Source organism: Hyperoodon ampullatus (assembly GCF_949752795.1).
Source record: "Hyperoodon ampullatus genome assembly, chromosome: 4".
NCBI lineage: Eukaryota > Metazoa > Chordata > Mammalia > Artiodactyla > Ziphiidae > Hyperoodon > Hyperoodon ampullatus.
The window spans coordinates 36,100,141-36,123,810 of NC_136917.1; the positions used below are offsets into that span (position 1 = coordinate 36,100,141).

Below are 23,670 nucleotides of genomic sequence, written 5' to 3' on the forward strand. Positions count from 1 at the left end.
AGCAAAGAAAGGTTTAAATAAATACACAGAGACAAGCACGATGTAAAGTGTGATTGAAGAAATGTGGGTCTGGAGAGGTTTGACAGTGTGGGGCCCTGGCCTGCAGGCGCAGCTTGTAGCAAGACAGGTGCTCTGTCCCTTGGGTGGAGGGGAGGACCTGGGGGGCATCCTTGAGGGGGGAGGAAGACAGGATGTGGACAGCTCATGACCAGACGTCAGACCCACATTTGCAGACCTCACAGGCCCAGTGGTGTCATCAAGGGGGCAGCCCCAGGGAGCATGGGAGAGGACCACTCTTTCGAGTGACCCAGGATGACACAGAGAGGGTGGGTCCTCTTAGGACAAAACTCTGCCAGCCCGTCCCTTCAACCAGTAGCTCACTTGCATGCCTGTTGCGGGGCCCAAGGAGGGCAGTAGGGCCCTGATATGGGCAGTGGCCCAGAGCAGGGAGGTCTGCTGACAGGCTTGCTTATGGCTAAGGCACACCCAGGCCTCAGGGCCCAGGCAGCTGACCTGAGAGATCCCTACATTCCTTCCTTCACAGACACTGAGGCTTCGAGAAACAGCCTTCACGGTGCTGGGTGACTAGACTTGAACCAACAAGCAGTTGTGACTAGCAAAACCACTCACCACCCCTCAGCAGGGAGATGATCCCAGGTGCCGGAAGCTAAAGGCGGCAGCTGCTTTGACTGCCCCCAACGTCACCATCACCTGGGGCACCTCCTCAACTATCCAAGAGGAGCACAGAACCAAGAATGGCTGCCTGGGCCTGGCAGAGCCTCCTGGGGTCCAGCTCAGGAAAAGTTTTCAATGCTGTTCTGAGACCCAAGGCAGGTAGGTTTCCTCCTCCTTCCCTCTGAAAACAGGGCAGGGGGCCAAGGGAGTGGCTGCCTGCAGGCTGGTGGAGCTTCAGGTGTCTGCAAACATTCTCCGCAAAGGAGGCTGCAGAGCTGCCAGAAAGCAAGCCCCTTTGATCTGGCACCCTGAGTTGGGCTGAGGAAGGTCCCTCTCCCCTGCTTCTTGACCCGCACTATGGACGCTGACAGGGGGAGGGTGGCTGGTGCAAACACAGGAGTTTCTGCTCTGGGCGCCAGCTCTGTGAAGACACAGACACACACACACACACACACACACACACACAGACACACACACACACGCGGCTGGACAGTGAATCCGGTCAAGGTGCAGATGTTTGGAAGCCAAGTTCCTGGGTCCCCCAGGGCCCCTAGCTAGAGGCCCTAGCTGCCAAAAGGATGGATGCTGGACAGAAAGGCAAGCTGGGAAAAGCATCGTGGCAGGAAGTCCATTTTTGTCCCTGACATGAGCAATGACTTCTTCTCTCTAATTTTGGGCCAGAAACTGGTGTCTTGTCTCTGGGCACTGGAAGCTGCCATGAGTAGAGGAAACACTCCAGCACAGCATAGAGGCCCAGGTGATGGAAGTCATGTGGCACCTCGGTGGTTAAGGACCACCCCTGCATGCAGGATAAGGAGCTGGCCGGTGGCTGGCACTCCACTCCCCGCCCAGACACACTCTCTTGAAGATATGACTCAGACGTGGAAGCAGGACTGGCAGCTCAAGTCCACTTTGAAGGATGGCTCTGGAAAGTTGGCTCCAAAATCCCACCTGCGAGCCTCAGCACCTGGACTCCTGGTACTCGGCAAGAACGGCCAGCCGGCCCTTCCTGGGAGGACGGGAATTGGCCCTCCACACTCCCCAGGGACTTGGAAGCTCTGGAGACAGTCGGGAAAGAAGCCTGGGGACAGCCATGCCAGCATGTCTCTAAGGAAAGCTCAAGTGCCATCTGTGTGGAAGTCGGGAACACACCAGGCCCCACAGAGGCCCGAAGAAGCTGAGTGGCCCTGTCCAGGGGTCTCACAGGAGGCTGGCCAGGCTGGTGTTGGGTCCATTCTGAGCTTGGAACTGCACAGGAGGCGGGCCGTCTGTCCACTGTTGGGGAAGAGGACACACAAGTGAGGTCCTTCTTAAAGAGGAGCAGGGGTTTGCTGGGCCACATGTCTGCGGCTGCAACGCTGCCCTCCTCGGGCTGGTCACCAGCCAGGACCCTGCGTCCTCCAAACTGGAGTCAGATGGGCCCCCAGGAAGCAGCCTGCATCACCCACTTGGGTTGGTGCTATCTTGCCCATCCAAGGGGGCTCCTGAGGGCAGGCTGAGTTAAGGGATTGTTGGAGAGATGGAAGGAAATGGTAGCCAAGTGTGTACTTCCCTCCTCAGGAAGTGTGTCCCCCAGGGTCTACAGACCAGGTGAGCTGGCCCCAAGGAGCCAACCAGTACCCTCATTTTGTCTCTCCCACCCCGTGCCCGTACCGTGATAAGGTTGTGCTCAGGGAGGCTGCATGCCTCGATGTGGTCCTGGAGCAGCTGCTGCGAGAAGTTCTGGTGCATCTGGGCGGCTTCATGGGCATCCATGGCATTCCCGCAGGCTTTGTTCAGGTCTGAGGGTGGGATACGCACAAAGGATGGGCCTGCTTTGGCCTGCCACTGCCCCCACACCCTCCCCTTGGGTGTGGGTGGAGCCCTAAAGTCAAACCCCAGCTCTGCCAGTGGGTTGCTGTATGCCTGGCACATCACCTGCCCTGAGCCCTGTGTCAAGGTCAGCAAAGCCCACTTGCCAGCAGCCCTCACATGTGCCCTCCTATGTTCCTGAGTCCTTTGTCCTTGGAGGTGGATGAGCAACAAGGCCCACAGGGGCAGATATAAGGGCTGGTAGGGCAGTGAAAGTCCCTGGGGCTCCCTGTGGATGCAGCACTCAGCACTCCCAGGGATTTCCTGGCCAGCTAGCTCTTGGGCACCCAGGAGCCCACCAGGAGCAAGGCACCTAATGCTCACTTCTGAGGCAGGAGGACTGAATGGGTGTATGAAGTCCACTGCAGATAGGAACAGGTTGCCCTCTACCTCCTCCCCAGGGCCCTGGGTGAGTCTATGGACCTCAGTTTCACAACCTGTAAATGGGAGAGCAGCAGTAACAACACTGACACCTGCTGAGCACCCTGGCTCGTCCTGCCTGACAGAAATGACTGCCATCCCCATCCATGGGAAAGAAACTGAGGCCAAGTGCCAGGGCTCACAGCTCAACTCTTCACTCAGATGCCAAGAACTAGCCTTGTGGGTCCCAGAGAGACAGAATCAGATTCTGCATAGATCTCACTATGTGAACAAGCCCACTGCCCTCAAACAGGGCCTCCTGAGAAGCCTGAGAATGTGCTAGAACTGGGGCTATGGCCTGCAGAGGCCCAGTCTGAAGCAGAGGCTTAGCAAGGCTTACCTAGGATCCTCTAGCCTTTGGCTCTACCCAGAAGCCCCAATCTCTTACTCACCTCTTAGCAGGGCCGATGACCACAGCTGCACTGACATATCTGGGATCTTGCTGGCTAGCTGCATGGCTGGCACCACCATGTTGTTACTCTCCTGTCGATCGAGCAGTAGAGGAGTCAAGGGCGGGGGGTGGTGGTAGAAAGGGCTGGTGGCAGGGACAGCGTGGGCCCCACCTGTGACCTCCTGCTGCTTGGCATATACCCACTCCTACTTCAGAGCCTATCTCAAATGACCCTCTCCGAAGTACTCCTCGACCACCTTGGGGAAAAATAAACTGCCCCCACGCCTCGGCTCTGCATGTGCCTCCTCCCTGGGGTACAGCCATGGGCAACTCTATGTGCCTTTGTCTTTCTAGCCAGGTGGCAGTCAGCCCTGGACCCGTATCAGTAGCTGATTAGAAATACAGATTCAGGGGTCCCAGGGCTGGGAAAGGGCAGCAGTCTGTCCTGGTAGGAGCAACGAGGGCTGAACGGACAAAAGAGAGAGGAAGAGAAGTTTCTCTTCTACGTACGAGCCTGCTCTTGTGCGATGCCACCTGGGACACACGGCGCTGTTGGGGCAGCAGGATGTTTGAACCCTCCAACCCTGACTCCACCAGGGTTGATTGCAACAGCGCCCCCAGCCCCCAATCCCCAGGATGAGCTGAGTGAGAGCCGTTGGGGGCTGTAAACACCCATCCTTGAGCCCGCAGTGACCAGCAGTACTGCTGTGACTCCACCCAGTCCAGAGACCACAGCCTGCTGGCCTAAATGTTGGGTTCAGGGTGACACTGGGAAAACTCCCAATGCGGCAATACCTTGCAGCCTGGGGGGACACTTGGCATGTAGCCCAGAGACGTACAAATCCTCAAAACCAACTCCTGAGGCCCAGATTCAACATGGCCACGGTTGTGCAGGACATGCCGCCACACAGACACAAAAGCCCAGTGACTTTATGCTGCCCTGTGGCCAGCACCTTGAAGATAAGCTCCAGGTGGGTCTCAAAACTTTTCAAAATTGAACCAAGCCCTTCCAAGACCTCAGAATGCACAGCAGAACAGGAAAAACTACTCTCCTCCTCTAGTCCTGGGGCTGGGAAGGAGCTGCCAGGTGGGAGAGTCCCCCTTGGCTCAGGTTCCCCCATGACAGCTTGGGGCTGCCCCACAAAACCTGGGTTTGAAGAGCGGTGTGATCCTGAGAGTGGTCCTGTATGATGCCACCCACAAACTTGTAATGCCCAAGGACACTCTGGCCTGGCAGGCCCGGGGCAAGCAGTGTCTCCCCCAGACCTGGAGCTGCTTGAGGTGGGACCTGGGTTTGAGGACTCTTGGTGGCCCCATGTTACCCAACGTGGGCCCAGGCACAAAGGGAGCAGCAGAGGTTCCCAAATAAGCTCTGTAATTTCCTCCGGGACTGCCCCAAACATGAACCAGAAGCTGCAGCTGAGGAGCTGCTCTGCCCATCCTAAAGGTGGCTTCTGGACAAAACAAGAGCCAACAAGGTCTGGGTTCTAAGCCTGGGTTTGCAGTTTGGGGCTGTGTGACTTTTTTTTTTTTTTTTTTAAACTTTATTTATTTATTTTTTGGCCATGCCGTGCGGCATTCGGGATCTTAGTTCCCCAACTAGGGACTGAACCTGTGCCCCCTGCAGTGGAAGAGCGGAGTCTTAACCACTGGACTGCCAGGCAAGTCCCTTTTTAAAAATTTTTGTTATTTTTTAAAAATTTGGGGCTGTGTGCCTTCAATCTCCCCATCTGGCGACGAGGTAATCACAGCCACTGCACCAAGACACAAGCCAGCTGGCCTACACTCAGTGGAGCCTCACATTGAGCACCTTGTCCCTGCCTAACCCCCAGATACACACTGAGGCCACTGTCCTCACTGTGCTCAGTGAGTAGTGTGACAGGTGTTGTAGAAGGAGTGGAGCTACACTCAGAAGGGAGAACTTAGTACTGGTCCTCCTCCTTTCAGGGTGATGATACCCCACAGGGTTCAGGCCACAGCTACAGGGCATGTTGGCCTGGCAAACGCTTACCACATGACTGTGCGGAAGGGGATGCACCAGGCTCCTTAAAAGCACTCACTCTTCAGAAGCCCTGGGGCTTGATCAGATAGAACTTTATGGGCCAAGACAAGTACTCTGCACTATCTGTCCCCAAAAAACAGCTGAAGCGCGTTTGGCTAAACTACGGAGTTGATGCAGCTTAAAAATTCTCACTGCCATTAGAAAAAAGCTCCAACACAGTGGTGCAGAGAAAGACCAGACATAAAATTATAAAACAGCCTGATAAACAAAACCTATGTATGGGCAGACGCAGGCAATGGAAAGAGCTGGAAGACAGAAGACATGCAATGACTTTCTCCTTTGCTTCTCAGACTTTCTATGAGAAATAAAATACATGCCATATTTTATATTGACAAATATTTTCTTAAAAAAATTAAAGACCCTGTATGGTCGACGGGTTAGAGCAGGTGAGATATACATACACCCCCAGATGGGGAGACTCAGAGTCAACTGATCCCACCAGAGACCAGTTGGCATGGGTGGGGACCAGGCCCAGGGCGGCACTGTTGGTGAGGGTAAAAACACAGAGTACACTGAAGACACCATGTGTGATGGGCAGAGATGGAATCCTTGGGATTGTGACTGAGAGGACACACTCCTTCTCCCCAAGTATTAACACAGGAAAGGGAACCTGCCCTCAGCCTTGCCAGCTTTGGGCAGCCTGACCAGCTCTAGCTCCACTGAGCCCTGAGGCTTTGCCTGATGACTGCCCATGACCAACACTGGCCCTGTCTGCCCCACAGATGCATCCTCCAGGGATCCAAAGCTCCCCCAGCCCTGCCTGCCCAGGCTGTCTGAGCCAGAGTGCCTCTGTCCTGGCTGAGCCTCACGGAGCAATGGTGGGTGAGGGGTCAGTGAGATGCGATCATTGTGGGGCACAGAATGGGAGGCACTTCCTTGCTAGGTTCCCCCAACTAAGCACCACCCTGGCCCCATGCCCCTCAGCCTGGCCCCATGCCCCTCAGCCTGACCCCTGACACTCACCCTATGGTTTCCCAACACATAGAAGATGTGGCCCAGGAGCACAAGGGAGCAGGCTGTAAGCCGGTTCAGGTCCTCTGCATTGGACATCTTCAGGGTTTCCCGCAGAAATCGCCTTCATGAGAAGAACAGATGATGAGGCCCCATCGGGAGGCCTTTGGGGAAGAAAAGGCAGCAGTGGCCTTGAGGCCCTGAGCAGAGGGCCACCCACCCCATCTGGCAGTGGGTGGGAAGGGCAGGGACAGGGGACCTGGGCACATGCTGTTGGGAGAAGAGAAACACCGGGAGGTGCCGGGCACGGGGCCACCTGCCCTCTCCCAGTACTCACTTGGCCTCGTTATAGCGTCCCTGGAAGAAGGAGAAGAGCCCACGCACGTAGAAAGCTGCTGCTCGGAGGCAGTGTGAGCTGAGGGGAGAGCAGAGCGTCACATCTTGGTGGGGTTTTTGTGAAAGCAGCAGATTTACAAAAGGGGAGTGGGTGGGGGTGTATGACGTGTTGGGGTACATGGGGCAGTCTAGGGTCCCACAGGTGCTCACACCACCCCAAAGAGCAGAGAAAGCATAAGACAGCTAGTAAAGTAGAACTCAGGGCCTGGGGCAGCCTACCTGACAGGGAAGCTGTGGTCTGGATTGATCCTCTCCAACAAACTGTACAGCTGTGAAAGAAATGTCTACAAGTTAGGATAATTCCACATTTCTAAATATGAGAGAGCTCGGCCCCAGATATGCTAGTAAATTGACTAGGGCTGCCTGCAACTTCCTGAGGAATGTGCCAGTACCCCAAATCCCATGCCTGTAAGCAACCTGCCGGGAGAAGGGGCGGGACCTGCAACATCACTGACATCTTAGGTGCCCTTTGGCTGTCATATGGAGGGTGTGCTGGTGGATGAGGGTTGAAGTGGGCTGAGGCTTCACCCAGTACCCACACAGTCCCTTCAGCAGGCAGACACTGGGGTGGGGGTGGGGAGGAGACACAAGGGAACCAAACTCCTCTGAGACCACCAAGGCCACACCAGGCCCTCATGACCCTGCCCACTGTGCTTCCTGGCTACTGGAGCAGCTGCACTGGGCTTTCTTTCTTTCTTTTTTAATAAATGAGGTTTTTTTAAAATTAATTAATTATTTTTTTGGCTGTGTTGCGTCTTCGGTGCTGTGCGTGGGCTTTCTCTAGTCGCGTTGAGTGGGGCCTACTCTTCGTTGCGGTGCGTTGGCCTCTCATTGCTGTGGCTTCTCTTGTTGCGGAGCACAGGCTCTAGGCGCGTGGGCTCAGTAGTTGTGGCACACGGTCTCAGTTGCTCCGTGGCGTGTGGGCTCTTCCCGGACCAGGGATTGAACCCATGTCCCCTGCATTGGCAGGCGGATTCTCAACCACTGTGCCACCTGGGAAGTCCTGCACTGGGCTTTCTACCCAAAGCATTCAAGCCAACCAATCACCTGGGAAGTCAGCTAGGCTTTCTGAAGCCAAGAGGTGATAGTGGCCTGAACTAAGAAATGAAAGCCGCAGGGGTGGAGACAAGTGGCCGAATCTGAGATACTCTAGAGGGGTCAGGGCTGGGGGGAAATTGCAGGGATAAGGGGGTGTTGCAAGGGGAACCTGGTGGGAGGGACTTATCCTGCGAGGTCAAGCCCTGGCCCACCTCCCCACCTCAGCAGGCTGGGGCACCAGAACAACCTAGGGGCCTAATGCAGACAGCTGCCCAAGCTGTTGCTCCTCATAACTGAGCCATGAGGCCTCACCAACGTTCTAGAACAGACATCTCAGGGTAGAAGAAATTGGTTTTTTTTTTTTTTTTTCTGAGGGATTCAGTAAAGCTTGGCTCGTTTTCAGTAGGGAAAAGTGTTAACTGGCTATGGGAACGTTTCTGTCCTAGACTTGGCCTTCCCCCAGCCATGCCTACAATCCGCTGTGTGGGACACCTTGTTGGAGGGCAAATACCCCAGGGCTGCTGAGATTTGCTGGTGCCCAGGACAACACTCCCCCCACGCCCCCCTCCAAGTAAGAGTTGAAACAAAGGATACCAAACATGAAGCATGTCACCTACTACCTCTTGGTGTCTATTTCCTTCCCGTATATACACACTCGCCAGATTGGTCACGATGAAGGCCCACAGCTCCTGGTGATTGGTGAGCTGGAATGGGAGACACAGGGCATTAGGGGGCTGGGCTGGGCACAGTCATGTCACATAGGGGCCGCCTGGCGGCATCAGAGCCACCCAAATGCTCCACAGTGGCTACCTTGGAATCTCCTTATTCTTTTCATTCCAAACACACACCCCTTGCCTCCTAAACCCAAGGACAACAAAACTGTTAGTTCTTTTCATTATAAAACAATCACCCACTTTACGGGAAATCCCGGAAACAGAAAAGCCAGCCACCCTGATCCTGCCCTCAGAACACACCACAGTTTGGTCTATTCTCTGCTGTCTCTTGGTCTGAGACCTGGCTGGGCCCTCCCTCTACGCCACAGGCAGTAACCCCAGGACCCGTGTGCTGACACAACAGAGGAGTACGCTGATTCTCGGGGAGGCAGGGACCCTGCCTGGAAGAAGCCGAAGCTGTTAGAGGCCAGAAATGCTTCTGACGGCTGGTGGTAGACAAGACTCTGATTCCCAGTTCCTCTGGGGGGACAAGAACGGCCACGAGAGGGACCAAGCTGAGCGGGCTGAGCATTCCCAATGGGGCTGAGGGAGTGCAGCTGTGTAGGAGGCCAAGGGTGCCTGGGAAGCACAAACTCCACCTGGAGGCCCCTGGCAGGAGCCAAGGAGGTCCAGAGGGTCATCTGATCTGAGCAAAGATGCTCCAATATGTCTGTCATGGGACCGCAGGAACAGCGTGTGGTTGGGGGTCATGTGGGGTTTGGGTCCAAGTCCTGGCTGTACCACCCCCCACCCCCGGCCAGTGGGGAGGACTTCCTGGGACACACACCATCCGTCGGGAATTTTGATGTTGAACCAAAGAAGCAGCAGCCACTTGTGTAGGAATTGAGATGGGGAAGGAGGGTCCAAGAGACCTCCATAGGGCCGCGGGCAATGTGGGGTGGTTCTGGCACCACTGTAGGGAGCAGCACCAGCTGACCAGGGCCAGAAGTAGCTGTGACACAAGTCAACGCCACCTGGCGGGCTATCGGGAAGACTGAGAATCGTGAGCGAAAGTGGCTGAACAGGCCATAGCACCAGCGCTGAGTTAGCTGGGGAAGCCCGACTGCAGGCTAGCCAGGAGCCCCCTTGCCCACAGCTATCCCTCATTAAGCTGTGCTGCCAGTGCTGGCCTTGTCTGCAGCTGAGCAGCACAAGACGTGACACAGAAAGCCCTGGATAAATGGTGTATCACTGTCACCGCTGGCATCAGGCTGAATGCTGTGGAGTCACCCGCTGACCATGGTTTTGTATGGCTGTTGTCCTCATCACAGACCACGCCCGACTCCTTACTGAGAAGCACTGCCTGCCCCATAAAGTGAGGGCCGGCACCTTACCCGCAAAGCTGTGGTGAACTGGGCTTCAGCGTTGTCCATGCAGTTGACAGAGACACAATACAGGCCCTGGAAGAAGAAGATGCTGAGGGCTCAGAGCCGCATGCAGCTTGCCCAGGCCTTCACAGCTGCACCCAGGCGAGCCTGACAAGTGACTCTACTGAGCTAGCTATATCTGAGCTTTACCCTGACAAACAGGGAGAAAGATCGCATGCTTAATTATTCCTGCCTCCTGGGACCTAAGTCAACTTGGACTTAATGACATGCTTGTCAGAGTGAAGTCCACAGGGAAGGTTCTGAATTCTGCCGGGGGTGGTGGTCACAGGGTTACTCGCAGGGATGGGGCTGGGGGCGGGCAGCCCTCATGCACTCACCAGCAGTGTATGCAGCTGTGCTGCGTGGTTGGAGAAGAGCCGGGGGGATTGCTGGCACAGCTGACAGACCTGGGAGATCTGCCGGGAGAGAGCATGTCTGACATCACTTGGCCTGTAATGTGGGACCCAGTGTCCTGGCAGCACTGAGGAGAGACCCCAAAGCCGGTGGGTGTGCCCACGTCCTGCCCAGTCTAACTTGGGCACAAAGTCCCAGCGGATGTGCCCATTGTGAGGATTAGGCACAGCCTTGACCTCTTTGAGGATGGTGATCCTTGTCCATTACCCGCCTTCTCCCTTTCCAACTTGTGTCTCAGCTGTACAGTACCTTCACCCTTATCAAGGCCCCCGTGCCCTTTCAGGAAGGTGGGCATAAGGGATTACGGATCACAGGGCAGGAGGAGTGCTAGAACTGCCGTCAGGGGACCCTAAAACCCCAGACCCCATGTTCCTTGGGCATGCCAACTTTTAGGTAAAAGCCTCTGATCAGTTGTGTCCATGCAGGGTCGTGGACTGCCAAGTTATAGTCATATGACAGATGACGTCCTGCTGACACGCACTGGAGACACATTTACATTCTCCCACATGACACCCTCCGAGACCCAGCAAACTCAAACCACTCTACCCCTCAGCCTTCCCACCCTGTGTGTGTGCAGCCCCCAGTGGCCTCACCTCCTGCAGCGCTGTGGCCTTGTGTCCTGTGACGAGCCTGCACATGATGATATGCTCGAGCAGGATTACTTGGAAGGAGGACAGAATGGGGCTGCAGTCGAGCACTGGGGGCGAGAGGCAGGGATGAGCATTCGAAGCGTGGGCGGAGGAGACAACTGAGGAGACACTGACCCCTGCCTCCTAGGGGCTTTGAGCCCTCTGGCCACACCGGCCCCTCAGCTACCTGGGTCTGAGCCCACTTGCTCCGCTGGACACTGGCCCAGCACCCAGTCTGTCACCTTGCTTGGTGCCCACAGCACCCTCAATGCTTAATTGAGGGGGTGCATCTCCCTGTCTAGGTGAGGTTAACAGGCTCATAGCAGGCTTTGGTGACCAGAGTATTGTAAGAGCAAGAAATTCTGGAGGAATCTGTCTTCCATCCTCACCACACCCCGACCCACCTGAGTGCTCGAGGGCACTCTAGACACAACACATTCTAGAAATGGTGAAGTTGCCTGGGAGACTGAGACCATGGCGATAGGCCTCAGGCAACAGCGGGGGGACCCTAGCTTCTGGCTGCCCCAAGCGGTTGTCCTCACATTGGAACCAGACAGCACTTTCCCAACTCATCTGAAGGGAGAGAACCGCAGCCCCCGCGGGCGTTGGTTCTCTGGCTCTAAGGCTCTTCCCCAGCAGCACTGACAAGGGCACAGGGAGTGAATGAGGTTAACAGGCGCACAAGCCAGCCAGGGATACGTGGGGCTCCGGGTTCCTACTAGTCAAAGGTCCTTGATCGCACAGGATGGATTAGTCAAGCATCCAGGAAGAACCCAGGGCCTCCAGAGGACCTGCTGTTAGTCAGTTCCAATCCCAACCTCACCCTGAACACAATCTACATCACGATACTGATAACAGACAGCAAAAGCAGCTACCGCCTGTTTCAACTGAGCACTGCCGCCCCAGCAGCCCCCAGAGGAGTCCCGCTAACCCTCATGGCTATCTTGCACAGTGAGGGGGACAGGACAGAGACGGCACAACCACCCCACAACACAACCCCCTGGGGGTCAAGGATCCAGTCCAGGCCTGGCCTGCTCTGCCCGAACCTGGATCGTCCCTATCTTCCAACTGAGGTAACAAGACCCATGGGGCAACAAGACCCATGGGGCAGGGACCCGTGCTGCAGTCTTTAAAGGTCCTTCAGGCCCAGCATAGGAGGTGGTGATCAGGCCGCCCACCAGGGGGCTACTTGACCCACTGAGCCCCACAGAGCCTGACATACTCTTGAGCTTCTCCAGCTGCATAAGGGCCTTGTCTGTGTACTTCTGTGCCTTCTCTAGGTAGCCGGCTTGCATGGAGTGCATCACAGTCACCTGGTGACAAGATCAGATGGTGGTGGTCACTGGGGTCCTCTCCTCTCTCACCTGGGCCACCAGGCCCCGGCCCCTCCCGGGACTCACCAGGTAGACAAGCACGCACATGTGCTCCTTGGGCAGCCAGTGGAAGAGGTCAGCGGGGTTGCTGGGCAGGATCTCATCATCGTGCAGTGTGGAGATGGTCTGGATGCACTGCTGCAGCTGCTTCAGGCATGGCTTCACGCTCTTTACCTGCAGCAGGCAGACAGCAATGCACACCTGAGCACCTGTCTGCTCCTATCAGGTGCCAACCACCCTTAGGCGGCAGGTCCCCACAGTGGCAGATAGCCAGGTCCTGCCTGCCCATCGGCTCCTCAGCCCTTCCTTCCCAGGAACTCCTACCACTTGCAGGAAGCCCAATCCCCCACATGGGTCAGCCAGCTTTCAAGGCACAGGGCAGGGCCAGGAGGGTCATCTGTGAGATTGAGGCTCCACAACCACCCAGCGCTGGGCCCAACACCAAGGCCCAGGAAAGGCCTGCTCAAAGACCCTGCTCCAGCCACATTTTCTCCTTCCTGCAGTGACCCCAAGAGAGGAGGACACGGCTGGTTATCCTGGGGTGTGTGAAGTGGCCACTCGGAGTCCTGCAGGTGCCGTGGTTTATACAGACTGGCCTTTCTGCACCAGGAAGCCCCATTCCGAGGCCCTACAGGCCATCTCCACAGCCGTCAGCACCCTGTGAGAGTTTGCACTGTGCTCCTATGTGTTGACTGAAGTGCTCGGCCCAACAAGCAAAGGTGGGTGCGCGTGGGGAAACCGAGGAAGCGTGACAGGGTGGGGAGGGTGCGTGGGGCAGTACCCGTCCAAAAGGCTGAGACGTTCCCCCACGTACAGGTACAGCTGCTCCTCAACCATATGAGGGATGTGGGCTTTTTTTGTGTGTGCCTCAAACACAGCTGATTTTGTTAGTCCCACTAAACTCCCACAAAGCTATCATTAACTGGGGGGTGGTGGACAGACATTGCTTGAGCACCTGCTGTATGCCAGGCACCATGCCAGAATCCCCAGTGTATTTTCTTGGATTCCCTAAACTGCCCTCAAGGTCATTTCACCATTCACAAACTGAGTAGATGTGTGTGAGGCCACAGCTATTCCCGCTATAAGGGCAGAAATGGGACAGACCCATTCCCGGAGCTCCCTCTGTCCACAGAGGCACAGTACTCATGCCAGAACACAACAGGGCTGTGGGGGAATCGAGCCCCGAATGACAGACGTGCCCAGTGGTGAGGGAAAGGAGGAAATCGCAGAGCTGATGTCTTAGCTTACAGGCCCACCCACCACCTGCCTGCTCCCCAGCAGCCCTCAGGTGAGAGGCACTACATACCTGCCCAGCATCCAAGTAGTGGGTCACCTGGAGCACCAGGAAGAAGACACGCAGAGACTCTTTCTGGATGGGGTTCCCTTGCCAGTTCTCAACTATCTGTCCACAGAGGGTCAGTAGTGGGTGGACTTCCTGCAACTTGCGCTCCATCAGCAATAGCTGGGGAGGGAGAGGTGCACATGCTGGGAGACCCTCCTGGTACAAAGGACTGCCGCCCACCTGCCCAGGAGCCGTGGGACTGCTGGCCCCACGAAGGGAGGGTGCGTACCGGGCTGGAACCCAGGTCTAGGCAGCGCCAACCCAGGCTGCTCTTCCATCAGCACAAATCCCACAACCTGGAACCTGAGTTTTACCTCTGAATCCAGCTGGGGGACACAGGCCTGCCCCTCGTGGCTGCCTGCCATGCGTGAGGGTCTGGGCGCCTGAGGGGCCACAACATGGCAAGCAGGCGAGGCTTTGGCAGACCTCGTGGGGACCCAGCCTCACGTCCACCATACCAGCCCCATCCCATCCGGCCTCCACTTACCATCCCTTTGCTGAGCAGGAACAGTGCCCTGGAAAAGAGAGGGGTAGTCAGGTCTGGGAGACTCAGGCACCCGCTGGGATGACTGTGCCATCTCAACATTCACAGGAACCTAACGAGCCACCTCTGGGACAGTTAAATGGATGACAATGGACCCTGGCCAATTAGGTCTGTTTTATTTATAAGAGGGCTCTATTTTGTTCTATTCTATTTGTCTTTAGCTTTTTCCTGTTTAGACACCCATGTGGTTCAAAAGCTCAGAAAGCAGCAACACGTGCTCAGGAAGCACAGAGGGGCAGGGTACAGGGCAGCACCTCCACCATAACCTTACTCTCGCTGACACAGCAGATCACAGGTTCCACGTCTGTGGACAGCACAGGGTGGGGCAAGGAGAGAAGGGGGTTAAGTAATCAGGCTCAGGTGTCCGAACCGAAATCTGCACCTCACTGTGGCCCCTCTGTGCCCCCACTTCCTTGCCTATAACCAGCCAAGCGCCCTTGGGCTCTCCTGAGGGTTAAGGGGATGAAACTCAGGAAGCCTCGGCATGTCAGCAGCCTCGCTGCCCGCTGTCCCCACCTTCAAGGGTGGCGTGACCAGGAGATTTTACTGTCTCTCTTAAATCTTTCTGCACTTTCTAAACAAGCACGTACTGCTGTCATCAGCAAGAAAAATAATAAAATGAACACATTAAAAGGTTTACGAGACTGCCAAAAGACAGAGGAGGGCAGCCCAGCCTCACCCCAGTGCCTAGGGGCTGCTCACGGCACTGGCGTTGGGACAGGCTTTTAGAATCGGCTGTTGGGCTGTCGTCACAGTTTGTTCAACATCTAAGTCTTTGTCCCGCCAGTCTGTGCAGAGTCCCCATGTGCTGCAGCTGACACCCCGTCAAATGGGCAACGTTCCAGGTGAGTAGACTGAGGTGGAGGGGGGTCCCAGTCACACAGTGAGAGATGTCTATACTCCCAGCCACCTCGTTATTCCTTGTTGTTACCTCACGGTGTGGACACTCTAGGGTCTACTGTCTGACTGTTGAAATCTAAGGCCTCAAACTTCATGTCAAGGTTCCCATATTGTCACATCACTAGGCCGTATGCCTGAGATCAGAAGTTCTGTGTCAGGCGACCTGTAGGCGCCATGCCCTAGTGAGGCCCACCCAGGTCCCCTGCCCACAGTGGTACAGAGGCCTGTTTGAGGACACTTGTGACTGAACATGTGCAGTGTGTGGCCATCCCCATGCCCTGCAAGGCATGAGTGTCACCCTGAATCCAGTGACGGCCACAGCACAAGGAGGATAAGACGAGCCAGGAACACAGACCAGACTGTGTGACAGTGTCCATCCCAGGGCAGGTTGGTCGAGGGATGACAGCCTGTGGGGAACTGTGTGGACCCCTGTGAGCACTTCCAAGTCCAGAACTTAGAGAATGGAGTTAGGGACTGTTCTGTCCCAATAACCCCATGGGACAAGCTTAGATTTTGTGTTTCCAGAATCCCAATGCACACAACAGAATAAGAGCACTGCTACCTGGAGTCTGAAATCCTACTACAGAGGATTCTTCTCTTTAGGGGAAAAAGAGACAGACTGGAGGCTCTCTTAAGAGGGCACACAGTGAAGCACTGGTGGCCTCTGACCCCTGACCCCAATCCCAGGGCATTAGCCTCCAGGTAGTCTAAGCAGTTTCACGCATAACGTGAACCTATATCCCTTCTTTTACACAAATGTCCACTTACTCTGTCTCCTGTTATGTATCTAAAAACTCCTGGGTGTCCCGAGTGGGGACACTGGTTGCCAAGCACGCTGCCCACACCCTCTACAAGCACCACTCTCGCACTGCACCAGGAAGAGGATCAACCCAGAAAATCATACGAGCCCTTTTTATTTCAAGAGATACTAGAAACGTGCAAGTGCTGATGGTGCTGAGAATGCCAGCTGCCCCTCACCCTCACAGTCAACTCAACAACTTCTTACTTCATGAATCAATGGGGCAAAAGCATCTCGGTGCTGCCTTAATTTGCATGTCTCTTACTATGTATAAGGGTGGCCATCGCTTCATGCTGCAATGCCATTTCTATTTGTTGTCCAGGATCAAGATGGCCAAACTCTTTCCAATAAGAGGAGGAGGGGCCCAGGGAGAGAGTGCCTACCGTGTGTACTCAGATCCCACGACCCGGGCATACTCGGCCCCCACACCCAGGAGGTCACAGGCTGACACCAGGTCCTTCTCAAGTGTGTGCAGTTGCTGAAAAGAAGAAAGAACAATGACCCTCATTTCCAAACCACTTGCTTTACAGTACCTGACCTTATTGCTGGCGAGTTAAACTGAACCTCCCTACATCAACGAAATTGCCTCAGTGTCAGTTTTCAGCTAAATTAAGCAGATTATCTCATCAACAGTGTTTGGGTACAGAACTCCACTTCATTTATAGTGTACATCATCTAAGCTTAATGGTGCATACAGCCAGCAGTTAACACTCACAGGTGCAGACCCCTCCAGGGCTGTGCGACTATGTCTGAATGCTTCCCAGGTCACCTTCAGGGGGTGGTCACTAGGGGAGCAGCCAGAAGAGCCTCAAACAAGGAGGGACTCTTTCAGGGGTAAGTACCTATGGGAGTTTCAAACCCAGAAGCCTTGACAGGCTGAAAGGCAGGGACACCTGTGGGGCCTTGGTTGAGATCTTGGGATCCATGCTCACAGCACAAACCAATACTGTGACCTGAGGCAGGTGACTCACCGCCTGGCCTGCTTCCTCCTCTGCCAGCAGGTACAAAAGCACATGGAGGATAAAAGGAGGACAGTGCACGTGTAGGGCAGGAAAAAGCTTGGAGGGAAGGCAGGGGCCCAGGCTAGGTGAGCTCTTCTCAGCAGAGAAGGGGACCCTCTGAGCCAAATCCTCCTGGCATTAAGGTTTCCCCAGGGAGCAGGGGACACTTGCAGCCCCGCACCCACTGTGTGTTCAGGCAGATGATGGGGCTTTATCATGGAGGGTGGGCGAGAGGTGGCCTGGTGGGTAGGCTGTGTCGCGGTCAGGAGAGGATAGAGGATGGCCAGTGCTGGGGAGGTGTGGGCAGAGCCCAGGATGAAGAGGCACTCCTCAGGAAGGAGTCTACCCAGCCCCCGGCCTGCAGACTCCTCCACTGTAGCCAGGAAATCCCAGCCTAGAGAGCCCCTCACCACCTGAGCATCTCAGAGTGCAGGGACCAGGCACCACCTACATCTGAGGAGCTTAAGGGAGGCTGAGGGCAGAGGGGCTGTGTGGAGCCCAGGGTAAGGTTATATCCCAGCAGGCCCCAAAAGTGGGCTCTAGGAGAAAAGGCTTGACTCCAGCATTTTTTGCCCAATAGGCAGTCCCTTGGAATCTCTGCACAGCTCTCAGAAAACAGAGTGGACCTCTGGCAAGAAATGCTCTCTAAATTTTGATGAATGCAGGCCAAAGGGAGCAACAGGAGGGAAGGGAACATGAAGGCTAGGCCCCAAGTCAGCTCCAGGGAAAGGACACTCCCACCAGCCATCCCAGGTGCTGCTGAGTGAGAGGCCCACCCTGGGAGTACCACCTCCTGGCGACAGTCTGGAGGGGACTTGTGAGCAGGTCAAAGAAACGTTCCTGTCTCCCCATCCGCTCAGTACAGCAGCCTGAGGAAGACCCGTGTGTCCCAGAGTCTGCTTATTTGTACTTGCGGCAGCTGTGCCCCAAGGTCATGGCCCCCAACAGGTACCCACGCATCTCGGCCAGGCCCGCAGTACTCACAGCAAGCTGGAAGAGCAGGCGGCAGTGCCAGTATGGGGTCTGCTGTGAGATCTGGATTGCTTTCCGCAGCAGTGGCTTTGCTGCATCAACGGAATTCTGAAAGGAAACGGTGAAATTTGGGGAGGAAAAAACAAGCTGGATTCCTTATGCAGCAGCTGCGGAGCCAGAAGGCCATTCCTGTTCACACTTACCAAAGGATTTGTGGGTTGCCAATGTGCTTGATTAAAGAAGAAAAGATATCTTATTAGACTCACTGGCTGGTAAGTTTTTGTATTGACCTTAAAATAACTCCCCACTCAACTAAACGGAAACTAGCTTTAGTTCAAAATCCTGAACAGTCAAATTGATAACAATTGCTGTCTTTCCTGTTCTGCAACCAGAGAGAGGGGCCAGGGGCGTAAAAAGGGGTCACTGCTCAAAGCTGGGAAAGGCAATTTTCAGCTACACCTGACATCAGGAATCAGCTTAAGGTAAACTATATAAACTTGTTCAGGAACTAATCATCTTTAGCCTACGAACAAGGCTGTTTTCCAACAGTCCTCGGTAGAAAAAGATTCTGCTAGCCTTTGTTAGCAAGTGATCACCCATGGCTGCCCCATGCCAGGCGTGGGAGATAAGAAAATTATGAGAAGTCTTAGAAGCTGGAAGGGAATCCACTCCTGAGAGTCCCAGTTTGTCACTGTGCTTTGCTACAGGGAGAGGGAGTTTGCTTTCAGAAACCTTCATATGTTCTTACCTCTTGACAGTATAATTCAGACAAAAGACTTGCTGCTTCAAATTTAACATCTTCAAACTGCGGGATCTAATGACGTACAGTTAAGGAAGTAGAGACACTGCAAAATGGTCAGTTGAAAAGGGCCACAGCTCAGCGTTCTTACACGGCAGAGGCTGGCCGGATGGGCGTATCCCCACCCGCTCTAAAACCCCTAGTTCACATATTCCCCCAGTAATCCCTGAGCTTGCTGCTGGCTGGGTGTGGAGCTAGAGGCTGGGGCATGAAGAGAAGCACAGCACCCAGGGAGAAGCTACTGGTCTGAAGGGATGCTCCAAGTAATCTGTGGGGCAAAGCCCAAACCCAAGGTGTGCATTATAGGTAGGATTCAAGTTTATAACATATTTTTTTTTATTTAGAAAGAGTTTTCTTTAAAGGGAACAGTACCAAGAAAAGGATACTTGCTGCGATATCAACCACTGAAAGAGAAAGAAAAAAGCATTAATTCTCAACCATATGCTTTGCACCTGCTTAATTGGCTCCACTTTGGGGTTTACACAGGTTGTCTTGTCACCAAAGGCTGCAGGTGTTGAGTTAAGTGGGAAGATGGCCTGCTCAGCCTAAGAGGGTGGGCTTGCTTTTCCTCTAATCCAGCAACCAGGGCGTGTCTGGGGGAAAGGGAACATGAACTTGCTCCCCCACTCACAGGCTTCCCGTCCTGCCAGGCTCCGGAGTCAAAACCGGAGCCCTCTCCCACTACAGCAGTAATGCTTCACAAGGCGAAGGAGCACAGAGGGGCCACCACATGACACTCACTGTAGTACGCCAATAGCAAATCATGACATGAGGAATTAATTACAATTAGAGAGTAGGTCTGTGGGTGTCAGATCTTCCTGGAGAACTGACATTTAAAAGATGTTTCGAAATGAGCAAAGTTAGCCTCAGAGGGGAGGGAAGAGTACTCCAGGAAGGACTGGTGTGGGCAGCACCTGGCCAGGGGTAGCAGGGATGATTCTGAGTTCTGAGCTCACCATCCCTCTCTGCTAGTTCACAGGCTGGGACGTGGTTCAGATAACGACATGCTCCCACTTGGCTATAACTGTGCCCTGGAGTTTCACATTCCAACAGGAGGCGCTGAGGTCCCAGGACAGTCCACCACACCACCACACTGACCACAGTCTGTCAGACCATCAAGGACTCAAACATATACCTGACGCCGTTCCTGCTGACCCACTCGTCCTGCAAACATTCTCAGAGCCTCAGCAGTTGCTGGAAGGCAGATCCAGAGCCCAACAGGAGACTCTTACTTGCCATGCTCTGTGGGAGAACAGTGTGTGTGGTGTGTGGTGTGTGTGTGTATGGTGTGTGGTGTGTGCATGGTGTATGGTGTGCGGTGTGTGTGTGTGGTGTGTGTGTGTGCACGCGCACGCATGTGGAGGGAGGTGGTGGGGGTTGGGGTGTCTGGGGCTGGGCCTTGAAGGATGAGAATGTAAGTATGGGTGTTACCAGGCAAAGAAGGAAGAGGAGGTGCTCCAGGCAAAGAAGAGCAGAGGCCCAGGGAGGTGAGGCTGGAAGGCCCATTTGGTGTCTGTGCCACTCATGTGACTGTGGGTAAGAATGCCCTGATGTCACCCCTGGAGCCTCCTGACCCAGTCAGAGGCATAAAACAAAAGCACCCAATCAGATCCAAGTTTTAAGAGCATCTTAGATGCAGCAAAGGATGCAGAGGGAGGAGAAAGAGGAAAGAGGCTGAAGGCCCATGGGTCTGCTGGCCGCCAGGGAGAAAGGCCAGTGATGCCAGCGGGACAGCCTTGGAGCTCAAGATGTCTCTGGGGCTGAGTGGTGGCCAGGGAAGTCACCAAAGAGGCTGGGGAAGACTTGGAGCTGGTCTGGAGACCAGCTGCCTGAGAGACACAGGTGGGCCAGGAGGGGGAGCTATGGGAGTAGAGGAGAGGGACAGAACAGAGAGAAAGAGGGAACATGGAGAGCCACCAGGCTCCTGTGTCTGTCACACACACATACAAGTGCACGTGCACGTAGAGCCCAGACAAAAGGCACTCCGCAGCCAGCCCGGGTGTCCCCTCCCAAGGTCCCCCTGCAACAGGGTCAGGAGGAGCTCAGGGTCCCAAGAGGGACACGGCCAGTGCCAGGAGTGTGGCCCCAAGTGAGGCTCCTTGGCTGAAGACCACCTACATGGACAGTAGGGACAGGCCTAGCTCCAGCCTCGTGTGATGTCACGAAGCTGGTAAACACAGAAGTAGGGGCTTGCTTTCTATAGAAGCCACTCCTCCTCACTGGGAAGGGCAGTTGAGCAAGAGACACTCCTGAAGGCCACCAACTGGGAGGAGGGACAAGACACCGTGTAGGAAACTCTGTGACTAAAAAGCTGGGTTGGGGACATGCTAAGACCTGGTCCAACCTCGAGATTCTGTAGTTCCATGACTTAATCTCCACGTGCAAGACATATCTCAGGCAAGGCCTCCATACTCAAGGGGAGCCCTTTAGAGAGAGTACAGGGTGGATAAAGACACACATGAGAAGCATTTGCCTTCCACTCGGAGCGTCGTGTGGCTTGCTCTCAACAACCCAGCCTGGTAGCCAAGGCGGAGTGGGCTCAGTAAACCCACCACCTACAGCTGAGTTTCCAAGTCAAGCTTGGCCATGCCTCAGGACCTGGCGTAAAGCTGACTACATCTGTGTGTCACTGCCCCCCAACAGAGGTGAAGAGGGCAACAAGAGGTGAAACTCCTCCAGTGGGGCGAAGAAGCCTTCCTTATGAGTCTGTGGCCCAGGGATGCTCTCCCCACTGCACAAGGCATACTCCAAATTCACGTGAGGACAGTCCACAGAAGTATGTCCATGGTGGGCAGACTGTGAGAGGACACAGCCAGTTGCCTACTGCCTGGGGAGGGCCCCACTATGCCGACTTCTCCAGCGCCTTGGCCTGTGCTGCTGGGCCCAGGCCCACATGGGCCCATCAAATGTCTCTTCATTTGGGGCTTTTATGTGGTTAACATCTGTTCAGTAGACATTTGGGCTGGACCCCACTGACATCTCTTTTCTATAAGTCAGATGTGTCTGTTAATGATCAGTTTCTGTCTCTGACAGTTCTCTGTTTTCTGACCTGAGGTCTGGAGAAAGAGTATCACACACCCCTGGGGCCTTTAGTGACCACGGGGAGAGCTGGAAGGTAACGTGTCCAAAGTTTGAAGACTCAAACCTTCTGGGAGGCCTTGTCTGTCAGTGTGAGAGGCTGTCAGGAGCGCTGCTCTAGGGGCCAGAGGACAAAGTTTGAGGCGTGGACCCACATAGGAGTTAGCAACACTCCAACTCCTGGAGGAGCTGGATCCTAGTGGTCCTTAGCATCCATTTCCCAGAGCCATGATCTGCCACCATTCTCTCATGCATGCACTGTGGGCCACCCCCCCGCAACACACACACAAATTGGGGATGTTGGATAAAGCCCCATAACGTGCCTCATCATGATTCTATGTCCCCAGTGCCTAGAATGGGCTGACACACGGGAGGCTCTCAGGAAACATTTGTTGCACGAATGATGACTTTATCTATCATCACAAGGCTTCCTCATGCACAAATGACCACAGAACTGAGGCTTATGCCTTTTTTTTTTTTTTTTTTTGGCTGCATTGGGTCTTCGTTGCTGCGCGAGGGCTTTCTCTAGTTGCAGCAAGTGGAGGCTACTCTTCGTTGTGGTGTGTGGGCCTCTCACTGTGGTGGTTTCTCTTGTTGCAGAGCACGGACTCTAGGTGCTCCAGCTTCAGCAGTTGCAGCATGTGGGCTCAGTAGTTGTGGCTCACGGGCTCTACAGCGCAGGCTCAGTAGTTGTGGTGCTCGGGCTTAGTTGCTCTGTGGCACGTGCGATCTTCCCAGACCAGGGATAGAACCCATGTCCCCTGTATTGGCAGGCCGATTCTCAACCACTGCGCCACCAGGGAAGCCCAGGCTTATGCCTTTTGAACACAAAATTCTAATTCCTAAGTGGCATCAGACATCTCCTTGTCTTTAAACGTCACTGTTTCTTGCTCAGGCATCAGTGTCAGTGACACCTGAGCCGCTCCCGAGATGACCCATTTCTGAAGCTGTAGGACTAGCTCCATGTCAAGGTGAGCCAGTCACTTCCCCAGGATTGTCAGTCAGCAGCCAATCAAATCACTTTGCTTTTGTACCTTTTTTAACACTTGCAACATAAATTCATAATCAGAAATCTAGATATTAGAAAATACGTCCATCTCACAAATTACCCAAGGTTGCTATCTCAACCTATGTTTTACTTTGTAACGTTAAAATATAGCTTTTATGTCTTCTTCCTGTCATGCGAAAGCTGCCAAAGTGAGAGTCCCGTCACTGCCAGGAAGCCTGCAGGTGTGAGGCAGAGATGTGAATGACCCTACCAGAAGCCTCTGGGGTCACCTTGGGGTTCTCAGGAAAAGCATGGGTCACCACAGGGCTAGCACGCACCCTGAGGGGTGGAAGGGCTGGGATCAGCACACTTCTCATTCCTAGGGCATTCAGTTCAGGGCTGAGTGTTCCAAGACTTCTTGTACTTCATAACCAAGGTAAGTTTTTCTTAAAAATCAGGTTTTTTTTAAGTCACCAAAATGCGTAAAAATAGTTATCAACTGCAACTCCTCTGGGATGGCAGCACAACATTTAGGAGCCAGCCTTGCCTCTCTGCCACGTGACCACGGCTACAGGCAGCCCGGTCAGTACTGCCATCGGCAAGTCGGAGTGGTCTCTACCTTGTGGGTTTGGTGAGGATCCAAAGAGACAGTGCTCCAAGAACCATGAACGCAGGGCCTGGCATGTGGAAGGCACCAAGAATACTATAATAATTCCCAGGCAGGAGCCGGAAGAAGTAGGGGCTGCAGGGGAGACAGGGGGCAAGTTGGTAGAATCATGAAGTAAAGGTTCCTAAACACATCTCACTTCCTGAAGTCAGAGGAGACTCAGAAAATGAGTGAAGAAAATGGAAATGAAAACAGGAGGAAGCACAGATACTCTTCCATGAAAATGCTTAACAGCAAGTCCTGCAAATGCAGCTTCTGTACCAGGTTCTGCTCCCAGCTGATGTGGCATGGAATTTTACT

At 54.4% G+C, this 23,670-nt stretch overlaps 1 protein-coding gene across 2 annotated transcripts in view; it reads right to left on the minus strand.

Moving 5' to 3' along the window:
- Nucleotides 1–1,875: 1,875 nt before the first annotated feature.
- The window catches only part of MAU2 (MAU2 sister chromatid cohesion factor), a gene marked incomplete at both ends in the record, with an annotated part of 31,464 nt that continues 9,669 nt past the window's right edge, over nt 1,876–23,670 (minus strand). The window contains 18 exons of one of the 2 annotated variants that reach the window (XM_079701798.1): nt 1,876–1,950; nt 2,329–2,456; nt 3,339–3,429; nt 6,363–6,474; nt 6,688–6,765; nt 6,966–7,015; nt 8,402–8,488; nt 9,832–9,897; nt 10,203–10,280; nt 10,872–10,975; nt 12,130–12,220; nt 12,308–12,454; nt 13,587–13,742; nt 14,110–14,137; nt 16,249–16,343; nt 17,851–17,946; nt 18,587–18,652; nt 19,024–19,041. In XM_079701798.1, the coding sequence (XP_079557924.1) occupies nt 1,876–1,950; nt 2,329–2,456; nt 3,339–3,429; nt 6,363–6,474; nt 6,688–6,765; nt 6,966–7,015; nt 8,402–8,488; nt 9,832–9,897; nt 10,203–10,280; nt 10,872–10,975; nt 12,130–12,220; nt 12,308–12,454; nt 13,587–13,742; nt 14,110–14,137; nt 16,249–16,343; nt 17,851–17,946; nt 18,587–18,652; nt 19,024–19,041 (1,566 nt within the window). Of the gene's footprint in view, nt 1,951–2,328; nt 2,457–3,338; nt 3,430–6,362; nt 6,475–6,687; nt 6,766–6,965; nt 7,016–8,401; nt 8,489–9,831; nt 9,898–10,202; nt 10,281–10,871; nt 10,976–12,129; nt 12,221–12,307; nt 12,455–13,586; nt 13,743–14,109; nt 14,138–16,248; nt 16,344–17,832; nt 17,947–18,586; nt 18,653–19,023; nt 19,042–23,670 lie in introns of both variants that reach the window. The other variant, XM_079701797.1, reaches the window with a different exon arrangement.